The 27056-nt window shown below is 34.6% G+C and overlaps 1 protein-coding gene across 12 annotated transcripts in view; it reads left to right on the top strand.

The window, feature by feature from the left end:
- Positions 1 to 27056, top strand: part of PCNX1 (pecanex 1) — a 206691-nt gene that overhangs the window by 153248 nt on the left and 26387 nt on the right. For 11 of the 12 annotated variants that reach the window (XM_037832388.1, XM_037832395.1, XM_037832394.1 and 8 more), the window contains 10 exons: positions 3331 to 3440; positions 3848 to 3953; positions 5217 to 5309; positions 9148 to 9298; positions 12202 to 12343; positions 13096 to 13273; positions 15885 to 15993; positions 16772 to 16901; positions 20183 to 20241; positions 21933 to 22148. In XM_037832388.1, coding sequence (XP_037688316.1) covers positions 3331 to 3440; positions 3848 to 3953; positions 5217 to 5309; positions 9148 to 9298; positions 12202 to 12343; positions 13096 to 13273; positions 15885 to 15993; positions 16772 to 16901; positions 20183 to 20241; positions 21933 to 22148 — 1294 coding nt within the window. The remainder of the gene's footprint in view (positions 1 to 3330; positions 3441 to 3847; positions 3954 to 5216; positions 5310 to 9147; positions 9299 to 12201; positions 12344 to 13095; positions 13274 to 15884; positions 15994 to 16771; positions 16902 to 20182; positions 20242 to 21932; positions 22149 to 27056) is intronic. The other variant, XM_037832390.1, reaches the window with a different exon arrangement.

Raw genomic sequence — 27056 nt, 5'->3', positions numbered from 1 at the left:
TGGTCAACAGTTTCTTTAATTTCCATAAGATCGTCTATTTTTTTATTTACTCTTGCAATTTCTTTTTATGCTCTTCTAGGGTCTTCTTTATGTCCTTTACATCCTGTGCCTTGCTCTTCTTCATGTCCTTTATATCCTGTGCCATGGTCTCATTGTTCATGTTTAGTTCTTTGATTAATTGCTCCAGGCACTATGTCTCCTCTGATCTTTTGATTTGGATGCTTGGGCTTGGGTTATCCATATCATCTAGTTTTTTCATATGCTTTAAGATTTTCTTTTGTTTTTGGTGTCTTGGCATTTGCTTAACTTGATAGGGGTCTTTTAGGATTTGTAGACTGATTGAAATCCTTATCTTTAATTTTTGTCAGATCTACAGCTTCTTGGAGTACACTTTCTCTAACCAGCGGGTGGTGTCCACGAGCCACCTATTCCCCTCAAGCCAGTTCTCCCCTGCTTTGTCTTTGTGGTGAGTGGAGGAGAGAGTCTTGTGGGGTCCAATTGGTGTACCACACTTGCATATGTAGTTGGTATTGCCCGCCTTGTATATGGGGCATGTGTCTGGGCAGTTGGTGGTGGGGGCAGCTCTAACAAACAATCCCTGGTGTTCCTGGAAATTTAAAGCTGCTGCAATAGTCTAATCCTTCAGTTCCGTCCTGCCACAGTTTGTCTCTGTCACTGACCCACAAGTCCTTTCTATTGGCGTATGGCCCCTGAGACTTGAGTGTGGGTCCCTCTTCCAGGCCGTGCACCCCCAGTTCGTCTGTTGAGGGATGAGTGTGCTATGTCACAGGTGAGTGCCATCCCCCCAGGGCGGTTCTGGGCTGCAGGGCTGTGTAGGGAGGCTCCCAGTCTGCTGAAAAGGATGGCTGAGTGCTGCTTGTTAATTCACACTGTTCCGCCTTCCCAACTCTGGGACAACCAGGTGAGGGTGCAGGGAAGGCTAATGGCCATGCCCGATTTTATGGTGTGTGTGTGTGTTATTAGAAGCACTTCCCATCACACTGGGCTGTCTGGGGTCGCTCAGGGCTGTGGGGCTGGCGATCGATAGGAGTGTTCTCTGTCCATTGGGATGATGGCTATGAGCGGACACCCCCCTTTTCTTGGGAAGTTGTAGTGTTTAGTGAATTTTCTTAGCCACTGGACTTATTGCCTTGTATCTCAGAGGTCTCTTATTTCTCCTCTTGTCCTGACCTGCCCAAATTGCAAGTCTTTTAGGCTTTCTGTATTGGGCTTCTTAGAGTAATTGTTTTAGAAAAAGAGAAAAAGTGTAAAAAAAAAAAAAAAAAATGGAAAGGCCCTCCTTGCAGATCCAATTGGTTATTGAAATGCTAAGAGTCAAAGCAATTAGGGCCATTAAGAAAAGGTCCAGGGGGCAGAGAAACCAGTTTTTCTTCTGGATTTACGTATGAGCCTGACTCTGCCTGAGCTCTGCCCTTCCCCTTCCTATGTTCACCAGAACTCCAAAAAGCCTCCACTTTTATTTTTGGGTTTTTGTTGCTGTTTTTACTATCCCTATCTCCTCCTCGCCAGGCTGACTGCTCCTGGATTCTCTGGTGTCTGGTCTCAGTCTGTCTATTATTGGAGTTTGGATCAGTAGAATGAGTTTCCAATAAGGGCCGCAACTGCAGTTCTCCCTCCTCGTTCCCAGCACTGACTCCTCCCACGGGACTGAACCTAGCAGGGAGGGGCACGGGTCCCCTGGCCACGAAAACTTACAGATTTTGCTGAACTCAGCAGTTCCACGTGTTCATGAGTGTTGTATGAAGTATGCCCAAAGTCAAGTTGCTCTGCAGTGTCCAGTCCACGCAGTTCCTGGCTTTCTACCTACTTCCCTGGAGGAGTAACTAAAACGTACACCTCACCACTCTGCCATCTTGCCCCACCCCACACATATATTTTAAAGAACCATATAGTCCTTATTACTATGAACAACAATCCCTTTTTCCCTTTCCACTCTTTAAGCTGATTCTTTTGGTATTTACCTCCATATCTCTATGTAACTTATGTTTTTACTTCTTGTGTTTTCTTACGTTTCAGGTATTGTCCATGGACTGTCTCATATGGAAGTTGTAGACTTAGATCTCTTTCCCCTCTCCCTCCAACCCTGGGCCTTCACTTACATACACAGCCTTCTCTGTTCCCCTCATATGCTTGATATGTTTGCGTGGTCACTATGTAAATGTTATTCCTGAGTATATAAACAACTCTACATGTTGTTTAACTTTCCTCATTGTACATTCAAACATATCAGGAAGTTCAGTTCCTGGCTTCACTACTTAACTGGACAAATTATTTAAACTCTCTGTGCCTTAGTTTTCTCATCTATAAAATGGAGTATAATAGTTTGTACCTCCAAGGGTGATTGTAAGAATTTAGGAAATACTTAGAAAGATCTAAGATCCGAGAATTGGTACATAGTGCCCAATTTGATGATGTTAAGGTTTTCATTGAGCCATTTAAAAAGTAAAATGTTTCTATAATTGTGATGAGAATCAATTTCCAATACTATTATTAAATGGGGTAAAAAATGAGATGTAGACTGTATTACCACTTGACTCTCCACTCCTACCATTCTACCTTTCAGAATACCAGAGAAAGACAAAGGATTAGAGTAGTATTTACCACGTGGGGCACACTTAAATGTTAAATATTCCTATTATAGTTGTTATCCACTCTATGCTAGTTGCCATGCTAGTAGATTTCAGAGCTACTATAACAAGCTGAGGAGACATGGTATATCCACATGTTTGGCCTTGGAAGCTAGCCTTTGAATTATTTATTTCTGGGAATATATAGTTAATTAATTAATTAATGAAGCACTCACTGAATGCTTGTTCAGTGTTCTGGCAGATAAAATGGTATATAAACCATGGATCCTGAACAAAGGCATCAGGAAAGAACCTGACCAAATATCAACATTATCTTTTGCTTGATGTCTTGTATTATGTTTTGCCTTTTCCTATTCCATTATTACTTATAATCAAAAAGTTGACTACATCACGTTATTTCAGTCTTCCAATGGGAGTACATAGTTTACTGTAAGCCTAATACTTCAAATGTGAAAGAAATTGGCAACAGCATGCATCAGAAGCAAATGCATTATTCCTGGAGTATGAATAGAGCTTTAGTGCCAAAAGGAATCTGAAGACAGATTCTAGCTCATCAGAAAGTAGTAAATCTCAACTTACCTGGAGAAATGTAATTAGTAATATGATTTAAAAGATGTTTTGTTGAATTGAAGTTATCTTTTTCCAAAATACTGAAATAAAAGGATTTTTTGATGGATTAGTTGCATATTCTGTTAAATTATTTCTTTTTATTTTTCAACAGGATTCTTGGGATGGCCAACATATTCCAGTACTTTTCTCTATTTTTTGTGGTTTGTTAGTGGCAATATCCTATCATCTCAGCCGACAAAGTAGTGATCCATCTGTGCTTTTGTAAGTGCATTAAAGAAATTAAATAAGTTGGCATTTCTTTCAAATTTCATTATCAAGATCTCTTTTCCCAATGCCTTTCCAGAGTGCTATTGGCCTAATTTTACATTAGGTTTCAAAATAAATTAACTTCAGGTAATTCTGTGTTGATGAGGATATTTATCAGCTTATTCCTCCCCAAGTATTACAACTATGTTTTAATAGAAATATTTTCAGTATATGCTAAATATGGCATCTTAAATTTTTAGAATTCACCATTGGCTAATGATTGAATATAGTTTGATCACTTGATTTTTCTACTATAAACTTATTTGCCATTTGAAGTCTAGTTTTTAGGTTATATATGTATTTATTACTATTGTTGTTTTCTCTTTTTATATATATATTTTTTTTGCTCTTGATTTTTTAAGGTCTTTGGTACAATCTAAGATTTTTCCAAAAACAGAAGAGAAAAATCCAGAAGACCCTCTGTCTGAAGTAAAAGATCCATTGCCTGAAAAACTTAGAAATTCAGTTGTAAGTTTTAGCTTTTTAGATCACAATACAGACTTAAATTTTACAGAGTTTATCATCTTACATAATGAACACTTCTTGAAGGTGTTTAGTAATTGAGGGGAATGAATAGTTATATTGAGTTTGATTAGTTGTACATTGTCAAATGCCTTTATTTCAAGTTTTTACCTGTAGAATATTCAGTCCTCAACCTTGGTTTCTATATAGAACAGTGAGTATGTTTAACATTCGTTTCCAGATCAGCTGCAATCAAATAATTTCCATTGACTTTTTAGTGCTATTCAATTTAGATTAGAATCTGAAAGATGAACACTAACATAAATTAGTTGTTTTTTTTTTTTTTTGCTTTTGTCCTTCTTGATAAAATCATGTCCTTGTTTTATTCTCAAGGGAAATCTGAAAAAGTGTTTGTGTGTGCGTGTTTTTAGGTTGAAGGGGAGAAAAATAACCCATTATAACTTATACATCTAAATAATAAATGCAGTAGTTTTTGTATCTCTATTTAATGAATTATAATGTTACTTTTATTCTATTAGTAATTATTTGAAAAGTGAATTCTCTAGATTTATATTGTTTTATGGAACAAAACATAAAACATTCCTTTTCTAGTTATTATTTCCATCTGTGAAAAGACTGAATTTATATAGGTGTTAAATAAGATATATTACCTTTGGTGGACTTGAGGTTTTTACCAATTTTCAGAAAACTTTAGAAATACAGAACTACCTCAAGACATGCTTTAAACACATTGTCTTCTGGCTTTGTTTTCCATGTTAGCAAAGGATTATATTAGTAGTAAGATATTATGGATCTAGCTTATAAACATAAATCTAACTGACCAATTGATGACCAATCAAAGATATCAAGAGTTTTCTGGTTGACAGTCCAACCACTAAAAGAGCCAAAATCTAGTAAGTAAAATAGGAATCATTGGGGGCCAGTGCCCCCAAACTGTATGCACAGTTTCAGTTAAAATATAATTTATCTAAAGGGATATACCCCTATAAATGATAAGTTAGCTTAAGGACTTCATTTCCTTTTCTCATATGTAAAAATAAAACTTTTACTTCATTCTGAAAGACTTTGTTATGATCTGTTATACAATACGTGGAACTAGATAAATTTAACTTACTTGGCATTGTTATAAGAAATACCTAGAAGTTCGAAAGAAGAGAATCAATGAAAATTTTCTTTTTAAAGCTTGGAAGTTGGGAATAAAGGAAAAAAAATTATGTAATCTTTTAATAATTCTGTTTTGTTCCACAGAGTGAGCGTTTACAGTCTGACCTAGTAGTGTGCATTGTGATTGGTGTGCTGTATTTTGCCATTCACGTAAGCACAGTATTCACAGTATTGCAGGTAAGTAGTCATTTTGTTCTTTTACTTGGAGGGAAATAACTGTTTGGATTCATTTCTGATTTGATTCTAATGTTTGTCCATCATGCCAAAATACATGACGTTTTGTTGGTTTTAACAGCAAACATTTATTTTCTCATGGTTTCTTTGGGTCATGATCTGCATGTGTCTTAGCTGAATAATTCTAGCTCAGGGTCTTTTATGCTGCTGCAGCCCTCTGGGCCTGGTTGTTTGTAGGACTTGGTTCCTTGCTGACTATTGGCCAGAGACCTCAGTTCCTTTCCGTGTGGTCCTTGCATAGACTTCCTGAGTGTCCTCATTAATTGGCAACTGGATTCCCCCAGAGCAAGTTATCCTAGAAAGAGAAAGCCCAAAACAGAAGCCACAGTCTTTTATAACCTGAATTTGGAAGTGACCTACCACTGCTTCCTCCATATTCTATTGGTTACTCAGATCAACCCTGTTTCAATGTGAAAGGGGAACACAAACAGTTGTAAATACCAGGAGGTGGGGATCATTAGTGCCATTTTGGAGGCTGACTATCATCGTCCACTTCTGGCCCCAATGATTCATGTCCCTCCCACATGCAAAATGCATTTGTCCCTTCCAAAAACCCTGAAAAGTCTCATCCCATTACAGTTGGAAATCTGGAATCTCATCATCTAACTCAGATCCAGGTATGGATGAGGCTCCCTAATTATTCCTTAAGTATGGTTCCTTGAGTACAGCTCCTGTCATTTGTAGACCAGGTAATTACCATTTCCAGTGCTTTTGATTCTTTCTTTTAAATCCATATTTCCTTATGGTATCATTTTCCATTTGCCTGAAAGACTTACTTTAACATTTGTTTTAGTGTGAGATCTGCATCTCCAAAGTTTTCCCTCTGTGCAATTCTCTCCTCTCTGGATGCTATCTGGGATCTAGGTCTCTCCAGATCCTCATCTCTGTCTCCTTAACTCAGGAAGTCCTCTCAGCTCTGCCTTGGTTCCTGCTCTCTACACTGCACATTCTAAATGCCATCGAGGCAATAAGCCAAGGCAGTCTTAAGGCTCACCACATTTGTTTCCTTTTTCTCACTAATTCCTGATGTGTAGTGTCTTGAAAACCATTGACTTAAATATTTTTTTCTGCTTTGGTTTTTCATGTGGGACAGTAAATCTGGTCCCTCTTACTCCATTTGTCCAAAAGCAAAGGTTAGATTATTTAGTTTTATTTGACATTCTTGCCTGTTCATCTCTTTTGATTTCACCTGTTAATTCCTGAACACTCACAAGCTGAATAAGGTCCATTGGGGTCTTCAGGGCTTAGATGGAGGCTCCTTCATGTCCAAGAAGTTCCATAGTTTCTAAATATATGACTTAATTTGAATATTTGAAGTGATCATACTTGATTTCCTGTTTTGTGAATTTAGTCTTACATACAAACTCTCTTCTAATATACCATGCAAAGGCACAATAAAAGAACATTTTTTTCCTTATCCCATTCTCCTCTTCTCTCAGACTTAGGTTTTTTTTTAAATGCAGTTTTATTGAGATATATTCACATAACTTAAAGTCATTCAAAGTGTACAGTCATTTGCTCACAATATCATCATATAGTTGTGCCTTCATCACTGCCATCAATCTTTGAACATTTTCATTACTCCAAAAAATAAAATTAAAATTAAAAAAAAAAGAACATCCAAAACATCCCGTTTCCCTCCTCCCTCAATTGTTCATTTACTTTTTTTAGTACAGACTTTTTTTTTAAATTAAGTTTTATTGAGATGTAGTCACATACTATACAGTCATCCATGGAGTACAGTAAGCTGTTCACAATACCATCATATAGTTGTGCATTCATCACCCCAATCTGTTTTTTGAACATTTTCTTTATATCAGAAAGAATAAAACTAAGAATAAAAAATAAAAGTAAAATAGAACCCAAACCATCCCACCCCCATCCCACCCTATTTTTCATTTAGTTTTTGTCCCCATTTTTCTACTCATCCATCCATATTCTGGATAAAGGGAGTGTGATCCACAAGGTTTTCACAATCACATGTCACCCCTTGTGTTCTGGTTTGCTAATGCTGCCGGGATGCAAAGCACCAGAAATGGATTGGCTTTTATAAAGGGAGTTTATGTGGTTACACAGTGTTTTAGTTTGCTAATGCTGCCAGAATGCAAAACACCAGAGATGGATTGGCTTTTATAAATGGGGGTTTGTCTGGTTACACAGTTACAGTCTTAAGGCCATAAAGTGTCTAAGGTGACACATCAGCAATCGGGTACCTTCACTGGAGGATGGCCAATGGTGTCCGGAAAACCTCTGTTAGCTGGGAAGGCATGTGCTGGCATCTGCTCCAAAGTTCTGGTTTCAAAGTGGCTTTCTCCCAGGACATTCCTCTCTAGGTTGCAGTTCCTCAAAAATGTCACTCTTAGTTGCACTTGGGATATTTGTCCTCTCCTAGATTCTCTGGAGCAAGAGTCTGCTTTCAACGGCCATCTTCAAACTGTCTCTTATCTGCAGCTCCTGTGCTTTCTTCAAAGTGTCCCTCTTGGCTGTAGCTCCTCTTCAAAATGTCACTCACAGCTGCACTGAGTTCCTTCTGTTTGCCAGCTCATTTATATGGCTCCACTGATCAAGGCCCACCCTGCATGGGTGGGGCCACGCCTCCATGGAAATATCTCATCAGTTATCACCTACAGTTGGGTGGGGCATATCTCCATGGAAACATCTAATCAAAATGTCACACCCTAATCAAAAAGACCATTCAATCTGCCCCACAAGATTATATCAAAGATAATGGTGTTTGGGGGACATAATACATTCAAACTGGCACACACAGTTACAGTCTTAAGGCCATAAAGTGTCCCAGGTAACACATCAGCAATTTGTACCTTCACTGAAGGATGGCCAATGGCATCTGGAAAATCTCTGTTAGCTGGGAAGGCACATGGCTGATATCTGCTCCAAGTTCTGGTTTCAAAATAGCTTTCTCCCAGGACGTTCCTCTCTAGGCCGCAGCTCCTCTTCAAAATGTCACTCTCAGTTGCTCTTGGGGCATTTGTCCTCTCTTAGCTTCTGTAGAGCAAGAGTCTGCTTTCAGTGGCCATCTCTAAAATGTCTCTCATCTGCAGCTTCTGTGCATTCTTCAAAGTGTCCCTCCTGGCTGTAGCAAGCCCTCTCCTTCTGTCTGAGCTTATGTAGTGCTCCAGTAAACTAATTAAGGCCCATGCTGAATGGGCAGGGCCACACCTCCATGGAAATTATCCAGTCAGAGTTATCACCCACAGTTGGGTGGGGCACATTTCCACGGAAACAACCTAATCCAAACGTTCCAACTTAATCCCCACTAATATGTCTGTCCCCACAAGAGTGCATCAAAGAACATGGCTTTTTCTGGGGAACATGATATATACAGACCGGTATGCCTTGTAAGCTACAGTGTTATACAATCATCAGACTTACAGTTTTAATTCCCTCATGTCCTTTATCTCTACTAGTGAAAACAATTTAATGCATTACTCTGAAAGTCACATAGAACATTCTCGGAATGGCAAGCAATATGCCTTAGGCTACTCTTTTACTATACGGTACTAAGAAATACCAGAGAAAATAAACACGTTTTAAGTATCTGTAATACATGAACAGTTACTTACCTTTATGACTGATTTAATCAGGGTAAAATCTGTATAATATAGAGAAATGTTAACTGTAGGCAAAATATTTAGTTCTTATATTCCAAAATTGACTTTGCTGTTCTCCATTATCAAATGGAAAATTGAATTGACAAATTAGTAGTTCTCCTATGGGTCTCAAAATCCCTCCTTATTTTCCCAACCTTATTTTTTTTCAGCCTGCTCTCAAGTATGTGTTGTATGCATTGGTGGCCTTTGTGGGTTTTGTAACCCATTACTTGCTGCCTCAGGTTAGAAAACAGCTACCATGGCACTGTTTTTCTCATCCTCTGCTGAAGACAATGGAGTATAATCAATATGAGGTCCGAAGTAAGTATTCCAGTAATATTTTTTAAATACTGTGGATTATTTATTTTACTGTATTTATAGATGACTGAGTTAAATAAGTATCATCAAGTAACAGTTTGGCTTGTGTTTCTTTTACTTAGATTAGAAGCTGCTAACGAGTCAAACTTCTTAAAGGATGGTTTAATTTTCAGTATAAATGCCAGTGCTATGATGCCAGCTTTTCACAGAATAAAACTTCTTGCTTCTCTTAATTGTTCTTCATTGATGAATCCTTCTATGTATGTTTATGGCTTTGCTTTCAGGCCCCTACCCTGCCTTCCCCCTCCCTGCCCCCCCCCTCCCCCATCAATTTATTTGCCATGTGCAGGGAACCCAATCTTCTTTAAGGCCTTTATTTGAAATATTTTTTAACTCGGAGCATAGGAGAACACTATATCCTACCAGAGGGGAGAATAAAAGAGCTGATGAAGTTAAAAGAAGTTAAAAACATTTATTAATTAGTTCAGATTTGGGATAAAATATAAACTCTCACACAAAAAGGTAGAAGCTCCATTCACTTAGTAAGCTGCTCTGCCACTTTAAATCCTGATTTTTCTTTCTTGCTGATAGTATTTGGTCCTTGTTCATTGGCCCCATGTCCTGTAATATACTACACTTCCTCATTTAAAAAGTAATAAAAGTTCAAACCTTCTATTTATTGAGTTTCCTTTTATATAATGCCTCTCATTGTCCCAGTCTGACATGAAGAAGTTTGTCTTTTCTTCCAGTCTCTCTTCTTACTTAGTTAACTAGAAACTGCAACTGCAAAGAGATCTTTTCTTTAAGATCAAATCTATTTCATCTGGGTAAAAGAGATTCCATTGGGCTATTATCTGTTTAGTGTTTTTAAACAATTGGAAAAAGTAAACACATGTCTTCCACAGTTTCTATCATGTAAATTCCCACTTGCTTAGTGCCTTTTGAGTGCCTATTATGTATTCATTCCCCAAGTAACTGTTTCACTAGTTTTTCTTAAAATTTCAATAAAATGCCTTGGGAAAATAGAATGAACTATTTGGCTACAAATGAAAATGAGAAGTGACAGGTAAACTAAATTAAAAGTGTGACTTTTCATCTGTTGTATGAAAAGTTTTACTATCTAAATATTTATTTTTTAAACTTGAGTATCTGTTGATGTCTTTTGCCTGAATCAGTTGTTATTTGATGGGCTTAATGGTGATTTTCTAATTCCATCACTCCTATATTAGTTTGCTTTTTTGTGTATGTGGCTTGCCATTAATTTGCAGTGTGTAACTGGAATCTTTTTTTTTTTTTTTTTTTTTTTTTAACTTGTAGTAAATTGTATCATATAAGTGGAATCCTATAGTATTTGTCTTTTTGTGCCTGGCTCATTTCACTTAGCATGTTTGAAAGGTTCATCTATTTTTTAGCATGTATCAGAACTTCATTCATTTTTAGGTTGAATAATATTCCATTGTATATATATATATATATATATATATATACCACATATTATTTATCCATTTATCTTTGATGAACACTGGTTGTTTCCAGCTTTTGACTATTATGAACAATGCTGCTATGAATATTGAATATTTAGTGTATATTTTTACAAATTTTTGATCAGCATAACATTTTTGACTTATTAGAAATACTAGGTAATAGCAAATTTGGGTTTTTTTTCCTCCTGATTTTAGCAGCTGAAAGATAGTATTCATTATAGAACTTCCTAAAATCAGGTGACATTGTTTTCAAATAGCCCAAGAACCTTGTTTAAATCTTTTTGTTTATACTAAACATTTTCCTCAATAAATTAATTTTAAACATTTGGAAAAATATTATTGACAATTAATCTGACTCTTACGGTGTTAAATACAGATCATATCATACTTTCATACCTATTCTGAGATGTTATATCTTTTTTTTTTATTTTTATTTTTATTTTTTTAATTTTATTTTGAAATAAATTCAAAGTTATAGGAACAGTTGCAAAAACAATACAAACCCCATACACAGAACTCCAGCATACCCTGACCCCCCTCCCTTGATACCCCAATCCACCAACTTTAACATGCTGTCACACCGCTGTTTCTTTCCCTCCCTCCCTCCCTATCTATCATCCATCATCTATTGCTCTGTCTTCTGAACATATGAGAGCTAGCTGCACACATCCTTGAGGAAACACTGTAATTCACATATACAATTCCCATGAACAAGAACATTCTTTTATACAATCCCATTAAATACAGCTAAGAAGTTCAAGAAATTCAACATTGATACAAAGCTTACATTCTATATTTCCTTTTTTTTTTTTTTCCCTTATGTCTCAACTGTGTCCCTTTGAGCCTCCTGTCCTCCATCCTCAGATGTCATCCAGGGTCATCCTTGGCATTCAATTGTCATCTATTTAGACTGGCTTTTTTTTTTTTTTCCTCAATTGTGGAAACATATATACAGCCTAAAACTTCCCATTCCACCCCCTCCCTAGCATTCCATTAGTGGGATTAATCACATTTAAAATGTTGCAATGAGATGTTATATCTTAAAAGATTTATGTATGTGTGCGTTTATGTATTTGTATCTTAGCATTTTTTAAAACAAATAATTAAATATATAATTTCTTTCTATGGGGGAGGGGAGCTTAACAATCCTCAGTAACCCTTTCTCTATAAGTTATAGGCATCAATGAGGAAAGGTTGTGGTTATAAACTGAGGTTTCAAGAATTAAAATTCGAAATGAAATTCATATAAATTTAAGTCACATCTAAGTTGCAAAATTAAGTCCCAGAATTCATAGAACTTGACGGAAGTACTGGATTTCTTACATTATTTAAAGTAGAACTGAATTTGAGTTGTATGATTTCCTTTCTTATCACATTGCCAAACTATTTCATACATGTCATCTTCTTGACTTGTATTTTTAGATGCAGCCACTGTGATGTGGTTTGAGAAACTTCATGTGTGGCTTCTTTTTGTGGAGAAGAATATCATTTATCCATTGATTGTTCTCAATGAACTTAGTAGCAGCGCAGAGACAATTGCTAGTCCCAAAAAACTGGATACAGAGTAAGTACAGTAGTCTTCCAAGTTTGACAGTAGGGGGCTGATACAAGCAATATTTTAAGTAGGCCATTTGTCAAGTAACCAGTCATAATTGAGTGTATATACAATGTAAGGCCCTGTGAGTTTAAAAAAAAAAAAAATGTGAAAATTTGTGTTCAGCTTCCCTTTGCTGAACAGTTATTTCTACTCTTGGCATATTCTCGACTCCAGGTCTCTCATTGTCACCTGTTATTTTATGAGAGGACATTTATTGAATGTGGTTAATTTGTAATATTAGATAGCAAGTTTGGGAGATTCTTGTTTTTGTGTACTGTGTAAATCTAAGCATATAAGTGGTCAGTTGCCTATACAGTCATCCTATAGGCCTAGCCACTATAGTACCCGGGTTTTGGGTAAGCATTAATATATGATTTTCATGTGTTAAATGCAGTTAATGTTAAGGCAATAGAAACGTCAAGAAACTGGACAACCAACTGGCAGAATTTTAATACTGTTTCTTATTTTAAAGCATGTTTATTTATATAAAGCATAGGAATCATAATACATATTATTAAAAGGGGATATTATCATATTCAGATTCTTTTTGAATATGATTTTGCTCAGCTTTATAAATCATTTTTAGAAGTTTGTATTTAATCTATACATTGTAAGCTTAGTAATTTAAATGGTGATTTTTTTTTTTTTTTGAAGTATTACCAACATTTTCTGAAGTTTTCAGTTATTGACTGATGAGTTGTGTTTTTTTTATATTATAGATTAGGTGCTTTAATGATCACCATTGCTGGTCTGAAGTTGTTACGATCCTCTTTTAGCAGCCCTACATATCAGTATATCACAGTCATCTTTACTGTGCTCTTTTTCAAATTTGACTACGAAGCTTTCTCAGAGACCATGCTATTGGATCTCTTCTTCATGTCCATACTCTTCAGCAAGGTAATTTATCATGGAAAAGAATATCTTTATCTGTAAAAACAATCTCCATAAATAATATGCTATTCAGGGAGGATTATGCCTACATTTCATTTGATATATTATCTTTGTAAGATAAAGCAATAGCTCTTATCAGTCAACCGATTATTTAGGGGAATTAGATTCTCTAAACAATGGTAGTCACTGTGATCTATAAAAGAAATTTCTTGCTGTAACTGGGAAGATAAGTTTAACTTACATAAAAATAATAGAGAAATGCAGAAAGCTATATATTTTTAAATATATGTCATCTTCCGAAAGGGGGTGTGGACTTGGAATAATTTAATAATTGTGAGTGGTAATAATTGAATTGGGCTGTAGGTGCTGGAATCTGGATAGACCGTGGGAGGAAATTCTATCTGAGGGTAGTAACCTAGTATCTGAATGAAAATGGTATAGATACTGAGGGCCATGATGCCATGTATGAGCAATCATAAATTTGCTTGATGGTGACATTTGTAGAATACTTTGTGGTTTACAGAATGTTTCTAAAATTCATTTATACACCCATAAGTGCCCTTATTCCTTTTACAAACATAGAACCTTGTTCTGCCTCCCACTGCAAGGATCTTTTTGCTGATCCACACTACATTTCTAAATGAAATAGATTTTGCAGTCAGATTAGAGGGATCCTTGAAAATTAAATAGCAACTAGGTTTCGTGTTAACACTGACCACACTTAGAAAGGACTTTGGCACATATCTATCCCATTTGATAGGTAACAGAGAGCTGAAGCAAATGCCACTACAAAACACAATGAAATCCCAATTTTAGGAAAGTTAGCCTGGTCAGCCACATTTCGGATTAATACAGAGAATCACTTAAGAGGTTGTGATACTAATTCAGATGTGAGAGAGGAGTAACTTAGGATGGAAATAGTAAAAATGGAAAACCTTTAATCTGAACAGGTTTTAGTGATAGTTTCAATATTGTGATAAATAGCATCTAAAATATTTCAGTATTTTATTTGAATACTAATTTGTATGCATATTTATCATTTATTTCATCTTCTGAAGATCATGGTGATTAACCATAGGAGGAAGCCAGACAATTATTAACTGTGTGGTTTCCCACAAATTTAAATATTTAGATTTGTATTGCATATTGGACTTATTGGGAAAAAGTGGAAGTTGCAGTCAACTGTAAATCAAATAGTCCTTGAAATACGGATGCTACATATAACTACATTAGAATAGCTTGAATTTTCTTAATACTTTCATTTGTCAAACAAATTTTTTTTTTAACATATACCATGTGCCAGGACTGTTGTGTGGAGGCTTAGAATATGTCAGTGAACAACATAGAGAGCCCTGCCCTTAAGGAGTTCACATTTTTATCTAGCCACTACCACTAGATAGAACAGTGATAATAAGCAAGTAATATACAAGAGATCACCTTAGATATACTTCTTATTCCAATATCGTTTTAAGATGCACCATGAATTTAATAACCTTTCAAGAAAAATTACTCTTAAAATATATACAAAATTTGTTTACTAATCAATCACTTATCCATATAATTGCAAATCATTTTCTTCTTCAGTGTTGCCAGTGAAATTTGAGTACAATCTGTTTCACTTCTAGAATCTGAAACATTTTCCTAGACGCTGTTTTTAAGCAGTTATAATGGCATCATGATGGTACACATGCTGCTTTTCTTACTGTCATCCTGATCACATTAGTATTGAGGATTGCCAGTATAACTTTGAGTCATGGCAAAGAATATGGGAGTTCATCAGCATGTTCAAATTGGTTGAAGTTGTGATTCCTTTTTTTTGAATTGCAAATTAAACAGCTTCATTTGTAAAATCTAAATGATTTTAAGAGATGAGGTGTTGGGTGCCTGAATTGGTCAGAACTTTTCTTGCTTTTATGATTCTGTGATTTTTTTGAGAGATTGGGCCTTGCATTACCTAACATGTCAGGAAATCTTGGGCATACACAGTAACTGTTTCAGTGTTGAAGATTCTGTTCTACAACAAAAATAAGAGATCCAAGTTTAAATAAAATTTTAAAATGTGGGTTGTGTTACCAATGACAAAACAATTGAGGGGTATAAAGAAATGCTGAATACAGCTAAATTCCTACAGGAACAAGAAGTTACAATTGTATTATAGCTTTATCCTCTGCATAACTGCTTTCAGATCTCTTTTGACATTGGATTTAAAATATACTGTTTCTAAAGCACTAAAGTTTGGGGGGAAATGTGCCCTTAGAATAAATATATACCTAGATAATATATGTTACTTAAGCTTTACAGACATCTAGATTTTTTCAAGGACAATTATTTTGCCCCTTCCTACCTTTATTTGTTTTGCTGGCATTAGTGTTATGGCCAATAGAGGGTATAGAATTTTTTAAACAGATGAAACACAAATCCATAAATCATCTATCTGTCTTAAAACAAAGTGATGCAGTGTTTTGGCACTTGATGTATCTTTTCCTTTTATGCAAATGAAAAATGATTTCAATGGCATTTCCCTATTAGGAAAAAAATATATTTTAGAGATCTTTCATTTTCTAGTTCAAATATCTGATAACTTTTTTTGCTGATTTATTTCCTTTTCCTCCTACAGCTTTGGGAACTCCTTTATAAATTACAATTTGTGTATACTTACATTGCCCCATGGCAGATTACTTGGGGTTCTGCTTTCCATGCTTTTGCTCAGCCCTTTGCAGTGCCCCGTATCCTTCTAATTAAAGTTGTATAAGAATGGGCAGTCATATCCTTGATGAGAATGTCAGTTTGTAGGCATAACCATTCATAGGCATAGAATATGGGTTACTGTAGGATAAATTATCAAAACTTCATAATCCTTTGAGTGCACACCTATACCGGTTTTGATTGTTTAAATGTTATTAAAATCGGTCTCCATAGATCATCTGAATATGAGGAAGGTATTAAATTTGTAATGCTGATTTTAAAATTATATGTTTGTATATGTGAATATTAAAATCCAGGAATTTTCAATGCATAAAAATGTTTTTAGACATATTTTTAAATAATGAATGATATAAAACTTTTCTTCATAATCATATGATTGTAATTCAGTTTATCTCCAAAATATTCTGTTCCATCATTTCTTAAAAGTACTTTCTAAAAAACAGTAAAGGTTAATGGCCACACAGATGTTGAACTTGAGACTTATAGTACCTATAAATTTTGGTTTCCAATCTTCTTGAAAATTAAACTGAACATCTCTACATAAGATTGGTGTATGACTTTTATCAAATACATGTTAGCAAATATTTATTTGGGTCCCGTCAGAGCATCGTTCCAGGTTGTACTTTCCTGGCTGTGTCTTTCTACTTGTACCCCCTAATGCAGTCCAGTAGCACACTCTTCTGTATTCCTTTGACAAACCTCATTTTTCTAATTGCTGTAATCTAAATGTGTTTGTGAGATGGAATTTTGTGTGTATGCTTAAATGAATGTTAAGTTCCTTAACCAGTTTCCCCATAGACTCGGCCATGTTGTTTATTCAGGCTGCTGTCTCGGCCTTCTTTTCTACCCCACTAAACCCTTTCCTGGGAAGTGCGATATTCATCACTTCGTATGTTCGACCTGTGAAATTCTGGGAGAGAGACTATAAGTAAGTAAAATAAACTATTCGTCAGTCAATTTTTATCTTTTTTACTAGAAAAAACTATGATAACATATTATTAGAAGTTATTCTTGATTCATAATTTACTAAAGTTTATTTTTGCTAACAATTTATATTCTTTTAAAATTTGAGAATTAAAGTAGGAAAGTTGAGAAATTACTCTATTTTCTTTATCTTTTTTTCTATTTGTAAGCATTTTTAAAAACATAGTTATAATTAAATATATTCATTTTTTCTTTTTTCTTTTTATGCTAATTCTTAGTTATTCCATATTAATAATATTCAAGCTTTATACTAGATTATGTTATTACATCAATAAAATACATAAATAGTAGTTAAAATTGAGTTGTCTTAGTTTTCTTAGAAATAGCTGGCTATTTCTAGAGATAAACTTTATGGGTTATTACTGGGTTTTTTTTTGGTGAGGATAACTTTTTTGTGACCATCTTTGTACATAAAGTGTTTTTTCTATATAGACTTAGTTCCTTAGGCTATTGAATGCAGTGCCCCATAACTATCCTTATATGTGACCTTTACAGTTTCATTTTACTTACTTACGGAAGAGTTCCTAAAAAGGGAATTACTGAGTTATAGAGCATAAACATTTTAAATGTATTTTCATATGTATTAGCAAATTGATTCCCAAAGAGCTTGTACCATTTATAATTCTGCCAACTGTCTCCAAGAATGCCTTTCTTTCTACACTTTCATTCACTGGCACATTTAATAGGTGAAGATTGTAATCTCATCTTTTAAACAGTGAACTGGCTTATAGGTTTGAAACTTTTCTTTTGGTCCTTAATGTAAAACCACACATGCCGTTTTCCCCTTTTGAAATTTTGGTAACTTTTAGTGTTATTTATATCCTATTCTTCTGGAATAGTTTTTAGCCCAAAATAATGCTCTATTGGTAGCAGTTCTTAAACTTTCGGATCTCAGGACCCTTTTACACTCTTAAAAATTATTGAGTACTTATCTATCGATATTTACTATACTGAAAATCAAAACTTAGAAATGTTTAAGTTTTTATTTATTCATTTTAAATAACAGTTATGTTAACATAATAACATTTTGTAATGAAGAATAACTATATTTCACCTCCTCAAAAAAACATTATTGAGAAGAGTGGCATTACTTTTACATTTTTTAATTTCTTGCCTAATGAAAGACAGCTGAATTCCCGTATCTGCTTCTTGCATTCAGTCTGCTGCAGTATGTTGTTTTGGTTGAAGAATGTGAAGAAGATTGGCTTCACACTGATATGTGGTTGGAAAAGAAAGAAGTATTTTAGTAGCCTTTTTAGATAATTTTGGATATTCTTAGATACTTCACTAAAACTCAACAAATGGTAATTTCTTAAAGTTAGTTACAGTGTGAAATCTAAAACCTTATCCATGAACTTCTGGACTGGATTACGTCAAAATCTACTCTCTCTTGTACTTTGAATGAGCAGTTTACTTTTACATAATTTTCTCAACATCATTTATTGGCCATTTGGAAATTGGTTCACTGATTTAAAAAGATCTAAATGTCGACACATTTCATTATACAATATTTTTAAATAATCTGTCTATTAATATCCCTGCCAATCCCAAACAAAAGTCTTTTGAATATTGGGAAGCCTTCAAGCTCATGGGGGTAGGTACAAATTTCTCAAATTCCAATTTTTGCCTCAAAGTTTGAATATTATCATTGGTGACAGATATTGCCAGTTATTTTCTTTGAAATGACAGGCTCATTTTCTTCAGTTTTGAGAAATGTCTGTTAAATACCCAAGGCTGAATAATCATGGTTTATCCGTTAGCCATTCAAGTAAAAATGGTGTTCCTGGAAAAAACAAACAAAAAAAACAATTAGTTCAGACTGCAATACAAACAATTGCTCAAATGCTTTTCCTCAAGACAACCGTTGTCCTTTAGTTTGCAGCAGAAGTGCTTTACATGTATATTCTCATTTTGCCACAGAGAATATTAAAAGGCCTGTATTAAAGGGTCAAGATTTAATGGAATTAGTTATTTTTATGCTTCATTGAGGTTATTTTTAAGTGAAACTTTAATTTTTAAAAAATGTTTTAAAATTTTGAATGTGTAGGGCAGTGAAGGAAAGCACAGTTTGGTGCCACTGCACTGATTCATGCTAAGGAATCAGCAGTTTTACCCACGATTGCTTTCGCATCATCAGTGCAATTGTGAACACATAAGAAAAGGCAAATAACAGCTTAGTATTATTACAAAGATAGTTTTGATCTAGGAAATTCCCTGAAAGAGTATTGAGCCCTCTGTCCCAAGTTCTGTGGGCCACGTTTTGAGAACCATCATTCTAAAAAACAGTGTACCTCTGGATATTAATAGATGTACCATCCCCTTGCAAAGAACATTTCATGAACTGTGAATTTTTATATAGTATGCATATTTTCATCCTGATCAGTTTTTTTTTCCCCACAGTACACTCACTAATGTTTTTCTACATACTGTTCATTGAAACACCAGTTAGGAAAAAACTGTTATATGTGTGGAGATGGGAGAGTCAAAAAGACCCTATCCCTAAAATTGTGCTCCTGGGAAGTCTAATCATGATGCTAATCATAGATTTTCCTAGACATTTTCATAAAGTGATAATATTATTTCATGTATAGTCTCACTTGTCCTTTGTTATTAAACATTTCTAAAGTATAAAAAAAGTTATTATATTTACAGAATTTTTAACAAGGTTGAACTTAAATGTTTAGAAATGGCTAGAGGTGAAGGTACCTCATTGGGATTGTAAATAATAGTGCTGTATTGTACGTGAATTTGGATGAAAGGGGTTGTTTAGAGTCATGTATGTCACTGATGAAGAATACAAATATACGTAAGTTCTTGCATGAACTAGTACAAATGTACGACACTTGTACAAAGAGTTAATAGTAAAGTGTAAATGGGGGAAATTACCTATTGCAAGCTACGGGCTGTAGTTAACAGTAATACCTTGATATTCTTTCATCAACAGTAACAGGTGTACCAAACCAATACTAGGAGTCAATTATAAGTGGGGATAAGGGATATGGGGTGTTCTGGGGTTTCTTTTTTTTTTTGTATCTATCTGATATTTTTCTTTTTGGAGCAATGGATATGGTCTGAAATTGAGTGTGATGATGATTGCCCAACTAGGTTATGATACTGTGAGACATTGTATACTTTGGATGGAATATATGGTATATGAATATCTCTCAGTAAAATCTGCAGATTCAAAAAAAAGTTATTAAAATTATTTTATTTTGTCATCTTCAGCACAAAACGAGTGGATCATTCAAATACCAGATTGGCTTCCCAGCTTGATAGAAACCCAGGTAATAACTCTACTCATGAATAAAGAGGCAAATCTAAGGGATTTGTAATTATATAAATATATATTTCACTCCCTGCTTATTGGGAATCCTATATGGTTTCCAAAAGGAAAATAAATCAGTTTTAACAAATAAAGTATTATTTGTTTTCCTTCAGCAAAGTGTATATGAATGAGAATATCTACAGATTTATATACCCATCTTTTATAAAATGCATTTTAAGAATGCTGATAGGAATTAAAAAATGCCTTTCAAAAGCTGTTCATACATAGGTTATAAAGTAGAATATAGTTAAAGTAGTACTGGTCAGGTATATTGAAGAGTATGCAATCAGACTGATCTTTGTCTTCCCTCAATGTTCAGGTAGTTACAAATTAAGTTTAGAGAGGGTAAATAGTAAATAGCCACTCACTTGAGATAGGGCTTCAGTGGATGGCATATTTGTGGTGTTTTCCCTTATCTAAAATCTGGTTCTTAATTTTGTCATTTGGGAAACATCATTTTGTAATCTGCACAGAGAGTGAATCTTAACGCCTAGCCTGAAGAGTTAATGTATCAACCAGAAATCCACTTTCCTAATTTACTAAAAGAAATGTAGCCCCCAAATAGATTGGAATTTTTTTATGCATTTGATGTACAAATTCTCTCAAATGCTCTGTCCACCTGAGAAACCAAATTATGATAATCAGATTGGTTCATAATTATAAAATTAGAGCAAGGAGAACTAATTATTTTATATTAACAACTACTACATCATGTTCTAGTAGATAAAAGAACCATCTCAGTTCTAGTATGTGCTCATAAGGGGGTTGGATTCTCTTGATTCTGATAGTTATCTTGCATAACAAAAAGAACATGACCTGAATTAATCTGCACATTTTTGTGATGGGCAGACAAGGACTTTGATGCTCATTTTATTGACATTAGAGTCTGTTGTTCCCCTTTCCTTATGTTATTTTTTAGTTAGACTGATTTAAAATAATTATTAAGCTTTAAATGAATAGTTTGTCATTCTCCAGTGCTATACTTTGGACATCCATTTACATGTTATTGCTTTGAATGGGTTACTGGTAAAGATTGAGCGGTATTTCATACCCTCATTTGTTTCTTAAAAAGTAACCCTAACATCAATTTTTTTAGGTTCTTTGTTGCTATTTCTGTATATACAATTGATTTCTATTAAGTTAATATTATCCATCTCTGTCTATATACAGGTTCTCTGACTGACCAACTGCTTTCTTCCCACATCTTGACTGTCTTGTTTGTTCAGACTTCCTTTACTAGTTTTCTTTTTGTTTTCATTTGGAATTACTTTTATCTTTTTCATTCTCTTGCATGGTTTTAATATTAGGTATATTTCTTTGAATGGTGATGGAAAAGATCATAGGCTGTTCTTAGATCTCCTCTAATCCAATTCCTACATTTTGTGGATGGAAACTGAAGATGCGTAGAGGTTGTTTGACTTCTAACTCAAAAACTTTCTGAAATTTTTTCCCATTATCCTGTGTTTCATTTTTATATAGAGATTGTTAGGGTTATGCATATTATTTTCCCTGTTAAGTTACGTGGATATATCCATACCTGGAAGTTAGTTTTAATAATTTAACAATCTTGTTTGTTGATACACAGGGAACTTAAGGTGAAATTTAATGTTTGTTGTTTTTTTTTTTTTTTTAATCCCTCCTTATATAAAGGATCAGATGACAACAATCTGAATTCCATCTTTTATGAACATTTAACTAGATCCTTACAACACAGTCTATGTGGTGATTTGCTGCTAGGACGATGGGGAAACTACAGTACGGGGGACTGTTTCATTCTTGCCTCTGATTACCTCAATGCATTAGTTCACCTTATAGAGATAGGCAATGGTCTGGTCACTTTCCAGCTGCGGGGACTTGAATTCAGAGGTAAGACATTCATTTATCTTTTATTTTATTTCTAAAGTGAACTCCTGTGATGTTTAAGTTTGTATGTGTATACCTCAAATGAAAAGTTGTCATAAAATTAGATTCTTAGCATTTTGGCATTATGGGGTGAGAAAACTTGTTAAAGAATAATTCAATTTTTTTAGAGAAGAATTTTTTTTTGTGATGTGCTGTTATATTTAAAGGTGGTGTTATTAGTATGTAATTGACTTGTTCTCCTATTGATGTTGAATTTCTGTTTTTCTGTACTTGCTCTCTTGCCCAGTCCCTTTTATGACCAGTTGCATATATTGGCTGGTAGCAGAATGCTGTATTTTTGTGTTGAGGCAGAGAGCAGTTAACCAAATTACTTTCATATAGATGCAATGCCTTTGTCCTCAACATTTTTTTTAATGAGGTGAAATTAGCTTAACATAAAAATAGTGTAAAGTGAACAAATCAGTGACATTTAGTACATTCACAATGTTGTACAACCACTACCTCTATCTAGTTTCAAAACATTATCATCCCAAAATAGAATTCTGTACCCATTAGTTACTCACTATTCCCCGCTTTCCTCGTATTCAGCAATTTCATGTACACACAAATGAAGCTCTTTCTACACAGAAAATTGTGCATTCAGAAACATACCAACTTGATATTATCAACTACTGTAAGTTGTGTATTTTGTAAGCATAAATAGAAACTTTATAGAAATTGAGAAGAAGTCCTGTTAATGCATGATTTACCAGTCAAAACTCAAATCAAATTGATTTGGAAATACAGTGACCCTTAATATCTAAAATTATGCTATATTTAGATAGTGAGGTATATCTGTAATTGTTTACTCAGAGCTGGTGATTTTTTTTTTTAAATGCTTATTAGATCATGTCACTTCCATTCTTAAATTTTTCAGTGGCATCCTTCCCATTGCATTTAAAATGGAATCAAACCCCTTAGCATGTCCTGTAACACTGCACAATCTGGCCTCTGCCAGTGCTCCAACTTCACTTTACACCAGCCTCCTCACTCACTCACTCTTTCTGTCTCTAGCCAGTTTCTTAGATGTGCTAAATTCTTTCCTAAGGCCTCCTTGCCTTTCCCCTCTTCCAGTACCATCCACCCTTCTTTCTCTCACCAATCTTCACCTGCCTAATTCTTGATGTATCTGCAGGTGTTAGCCTGAATGTCACTTCAGAGTTCTCTAACCACCCCAACTCACATGATTATCTCTCATCTTAACCTGTTTTACTTCATTAGCACTTAGCATGGTTGTAATCTTGTATTTATTTGTGTTTATTTGTTTAAATTCTATTTCTCTGCTAGTCTAGGAGTTGAGAAACTTTCTTTGTACAGGGCCAGTTAGTAAATATTTTAGGCTTTGGGGGCCACATACAGTTTCTTTCACATATTCTTCTTTGTTTTTGTTTTTTTAAAACAACCCTTTAAAAATATGAAAGCCATTCTTAGCTTGCTGAACAAAAAAATGACTGCCAGTCTGGATTTGATCTGAGGCTGTGGTTAGCCAACTCTTGCTCTAGTCTACAAGCTCTTCATATCTGCATCATTCATCATTGTGTATCAAGCATCTGTCACAGCTATTTGTATATAATACAGAATTAATTTGTGGAATGATTAAATAATGTAAGTCTATACCCGTTTTCTCCTTTCTCTTCATACTAGAATGCTCATGAGAAGGATTATACTCTTGTTTAAATATTGATATTATCTTTGGTTATTTTCTTTCCTCCACAGTGTTCTTTCCTGTACCATCCACCTTCTTCCCCTCAAAATATTTACTAAGAGTATCAGTATTTTGCCAACCAGATGTTTAGATCTGCTGAGTGTTTCACTGTATTTTCTGGCACTATTCCATTAAGCCAGTTTAATTCCTTTGATTTTATGTGTCTACCATGGTAGATCCTAAATTTTAAGCAATATTTAACTGAACAAATTTCTTGATCAATTTTCTATAGGTCTTGGTTAAACCCATTCATGTTTTTTTCATTTCCATTTTTATTTTACTATTATCCTAAGATTCTTTTCCATGTAAATTTTATGTCAAAGATTTGTTATCAATATTTTGTCAATATTAAGATTAATTTTTTGTCTGTATCAAAATTTTCTGATTGTAGGTTCTGCCATATTAATTTTTTTATTTTTATTTATTAATTCTACCAAATAATTTTCCAAGTCAGACTTTCCAGGTCAAAAATTTGTCATGACACCTAAAACTCAGAGCTAGAGCTTGGCAGATATGAATGTCAGTATTATTGCATACAGCAAATGTTAAAAAAAAAAAAAGCTGAAAAAGAGCCCAGACTTCAATTATAGATATGAATGAAGCAGACCTGGTTAAGACTAGGGAAAATAGGGCCAAAGGGTAAAGGCTGAAACTGACTTTCTTAAAACTTCAACTTCCATGTGAGGCCAAGAGAAGAGATGTTTATTTGGTGCAAGATCTATATTTTCTAAACAGTATAACTTCTACAGTCAGTTTATTCAAACACCACAATTACATGGAACTTTAAATAGGAAGTGAGCTATGGTAGGTTTGTATAGGTTAGAGTGAAATAACAACACATCCCAAAGTAATTTGGGTGGAGAATAAAAATATATATGCGGGGGGCCCCCCTAAGGAGCTGGGGGAAAATGAAGAAGTGTTGGACTTCCTCACCTGGATTGTTGCTGATGTTCTCACAATCATTGAGGACTGGCAGCTTGGTATGCCGAGCCCTCTATCTTGGGGCCTGCCGTCATGAAGCTCATTACTGCAAAGAAGAGGCTAAACCTGCTTATAATTGTGCCTAAGAGTCTCCCCCCTGAATGCCTCTTTTTTGCTCAGATGTGGCCCTCTCTCTAGTTAAGCCACCTTGGCAGGTAAACTTACTGCCCTTCCCGCTACATGGGACCTGACTCCCAGGGGTGTAAATCTCCCTGGCAGCACAGGATATGACTCCCAAGGATGAGTCTGAACCCGGCATCATGCAATTGAGAACATCTTCTTGAGCAAAAGGGGGATGTGAGATGAAACGATGTGAAGCTTTGGTGGCTGAGAGATTTCATACAGAGTCAAGAGGTCGCTCTGGTGGACATTGTTATGCACTATATAAATAACCCTCTTTAGGTTTTAATGTATTGGAATAGCTAGAAGTAAATACCTGAAACCATCCAACTCCAACCCAATAGCCTTGACTCTTGAAGACGAGTATGTAACAATGTAGCTTTACAAGGGATGACTGTGATTGTGAAAACCTTGTGGATCGGATTCCCTTTATCCAGTGTATGGATGGATGAGTAGAAAAATGGGGATAAAAATGAAATGAAAAATAGGGTGGGATGGGGAGATGATTTGGGTGTTCTTTTTTACTTTTATTTTTTGTTCTTATTCTGATTCTTTCTGATATAAGGAAAATGTTCAAAAATAGATTGGGGTGATGAATGCATAACTATATGATGGTACTGTGAACAGTTGATTGTACACCATGGATGATTGTATGGTATGTGAATATATCTCAATAAAACTGAATTTAATTTAAAAAACAGTTAAAAAATTTGTCATGCTGATTGGTTTCCTTTTCATGTTTCACTCAAATTAATTTTAATATATAGTTTTCATGATTGTTAGTTTTATTTATTTTTGCTAGTAATGTCCATTATGAAGTAGCTGAAAGATGAAACTAATCTAGGAAACAATTTATATTAAGTTACTCATAGATATTCTAGAATTCCTTAATCCCTTTCTAGTCTCAAAATTCTTTTTCAGTTATTAATGTTAATTCCTGTACTTAGTATTAACTTTATTTTCTAAACAAAATATGTGACTGGGATAACAAAATATTCCTTGGGGGTCCTGTTAAGATAATTTAGTTACCTTTAATTAGTTACCACATTCACTTTCTCCTACTCCTCTGAACAAGATTCTTGTTGTCTCTCCTGAGTAAATGTTAGAACCTCCAAATATCCTGTTGCCACATTTCTTCTCTGTATATCACTATGAAGTGATCTACACAAATAGTGCTCTCATTATGTTCTCACGTGTATTTTAAAACCTTTGGCTTCCCAGAAGGATGTCAGTAAAGGAAGATACTTAAACTGACCAAAATGAATAAAATGAGGTAATAACACATAAAACCTAAGGAATGGTACCACTGCATACCATAATTATAAGAGACCAGGCTCAGGAAGTTTCTTCTAGAAATTGGATAATTCTTCTGCCCTTTAACCTGTTCTAGCACATGGATAAATAAGGGAAATTTCTCAAGGCTTTTTGTAAACCAGTGTAATACTATCCAAATATGACTAAGTGGATATAAAAAATTACTGTAGTTTAATTTCAGTTGTGACTATAGATGCAAAAATTCTCAGAAACCAGAGTAAGCAGAAACCAGCAGTGCTTTTTTTAAAGTGCCCTTACCAATTCAGCCATTCTTCATTTTGAAAATTAACTTAAATATTAGAAAGCAAATTAGTTGAATTCCTCCTATTTTAATAGTTCACAGGAGAAAAGGTGATTTGATCCTCTCAAAAGAAGCCAGAAGACATTTAACTAAATTTCATTTCCATTATTGGTTTAAAAAAAAAAAAAAAACTTTATAAAATAGTATGTCAATCATTATATGCAAAAAAAAAAAAAAAAAAAGGAAAAACATGTTTCTGTGTGTTTATTTATGGTCACTATCTTGTGTAATGGTCAACCACAACAGGCATTTCTTAATATGAGGTACAAGACAAAGGTTTTTATTTTCACCATTACATAACATTATTCTGGAAGTATTGACTAATATTATTAAACAGAAAATGAACAGTAGAATTGTTGCAGCTTCTGGAACAGTGAACCAAGCTGTACAGATCCTTAGCTTGGCCAAGCTTATCTCTCCAGCCTAAAGCTTACTTCTGCAGCCTTATCTG

The sequence above is a fragment of the Choloepus didactylus genome, chromosome 4 (assembly GCF_015220235.1).
Source record: "Choloepus didactylus isolate mChoDid1 chromosome 4, mChoDid1.pri, whole genome shotgun sequence".
Lineage (NCBI taxonomy): Eukaryota > Metazoa > Chordata > Mammalia > Pilosa > Megalonychidae > Choloepus > Choloepus didactylus.
The sequence above is the reverse complement of the archived record's forward strand: the minus strand, read 5'-3'. Positions and strand labels throughout refer to the sequence as shown.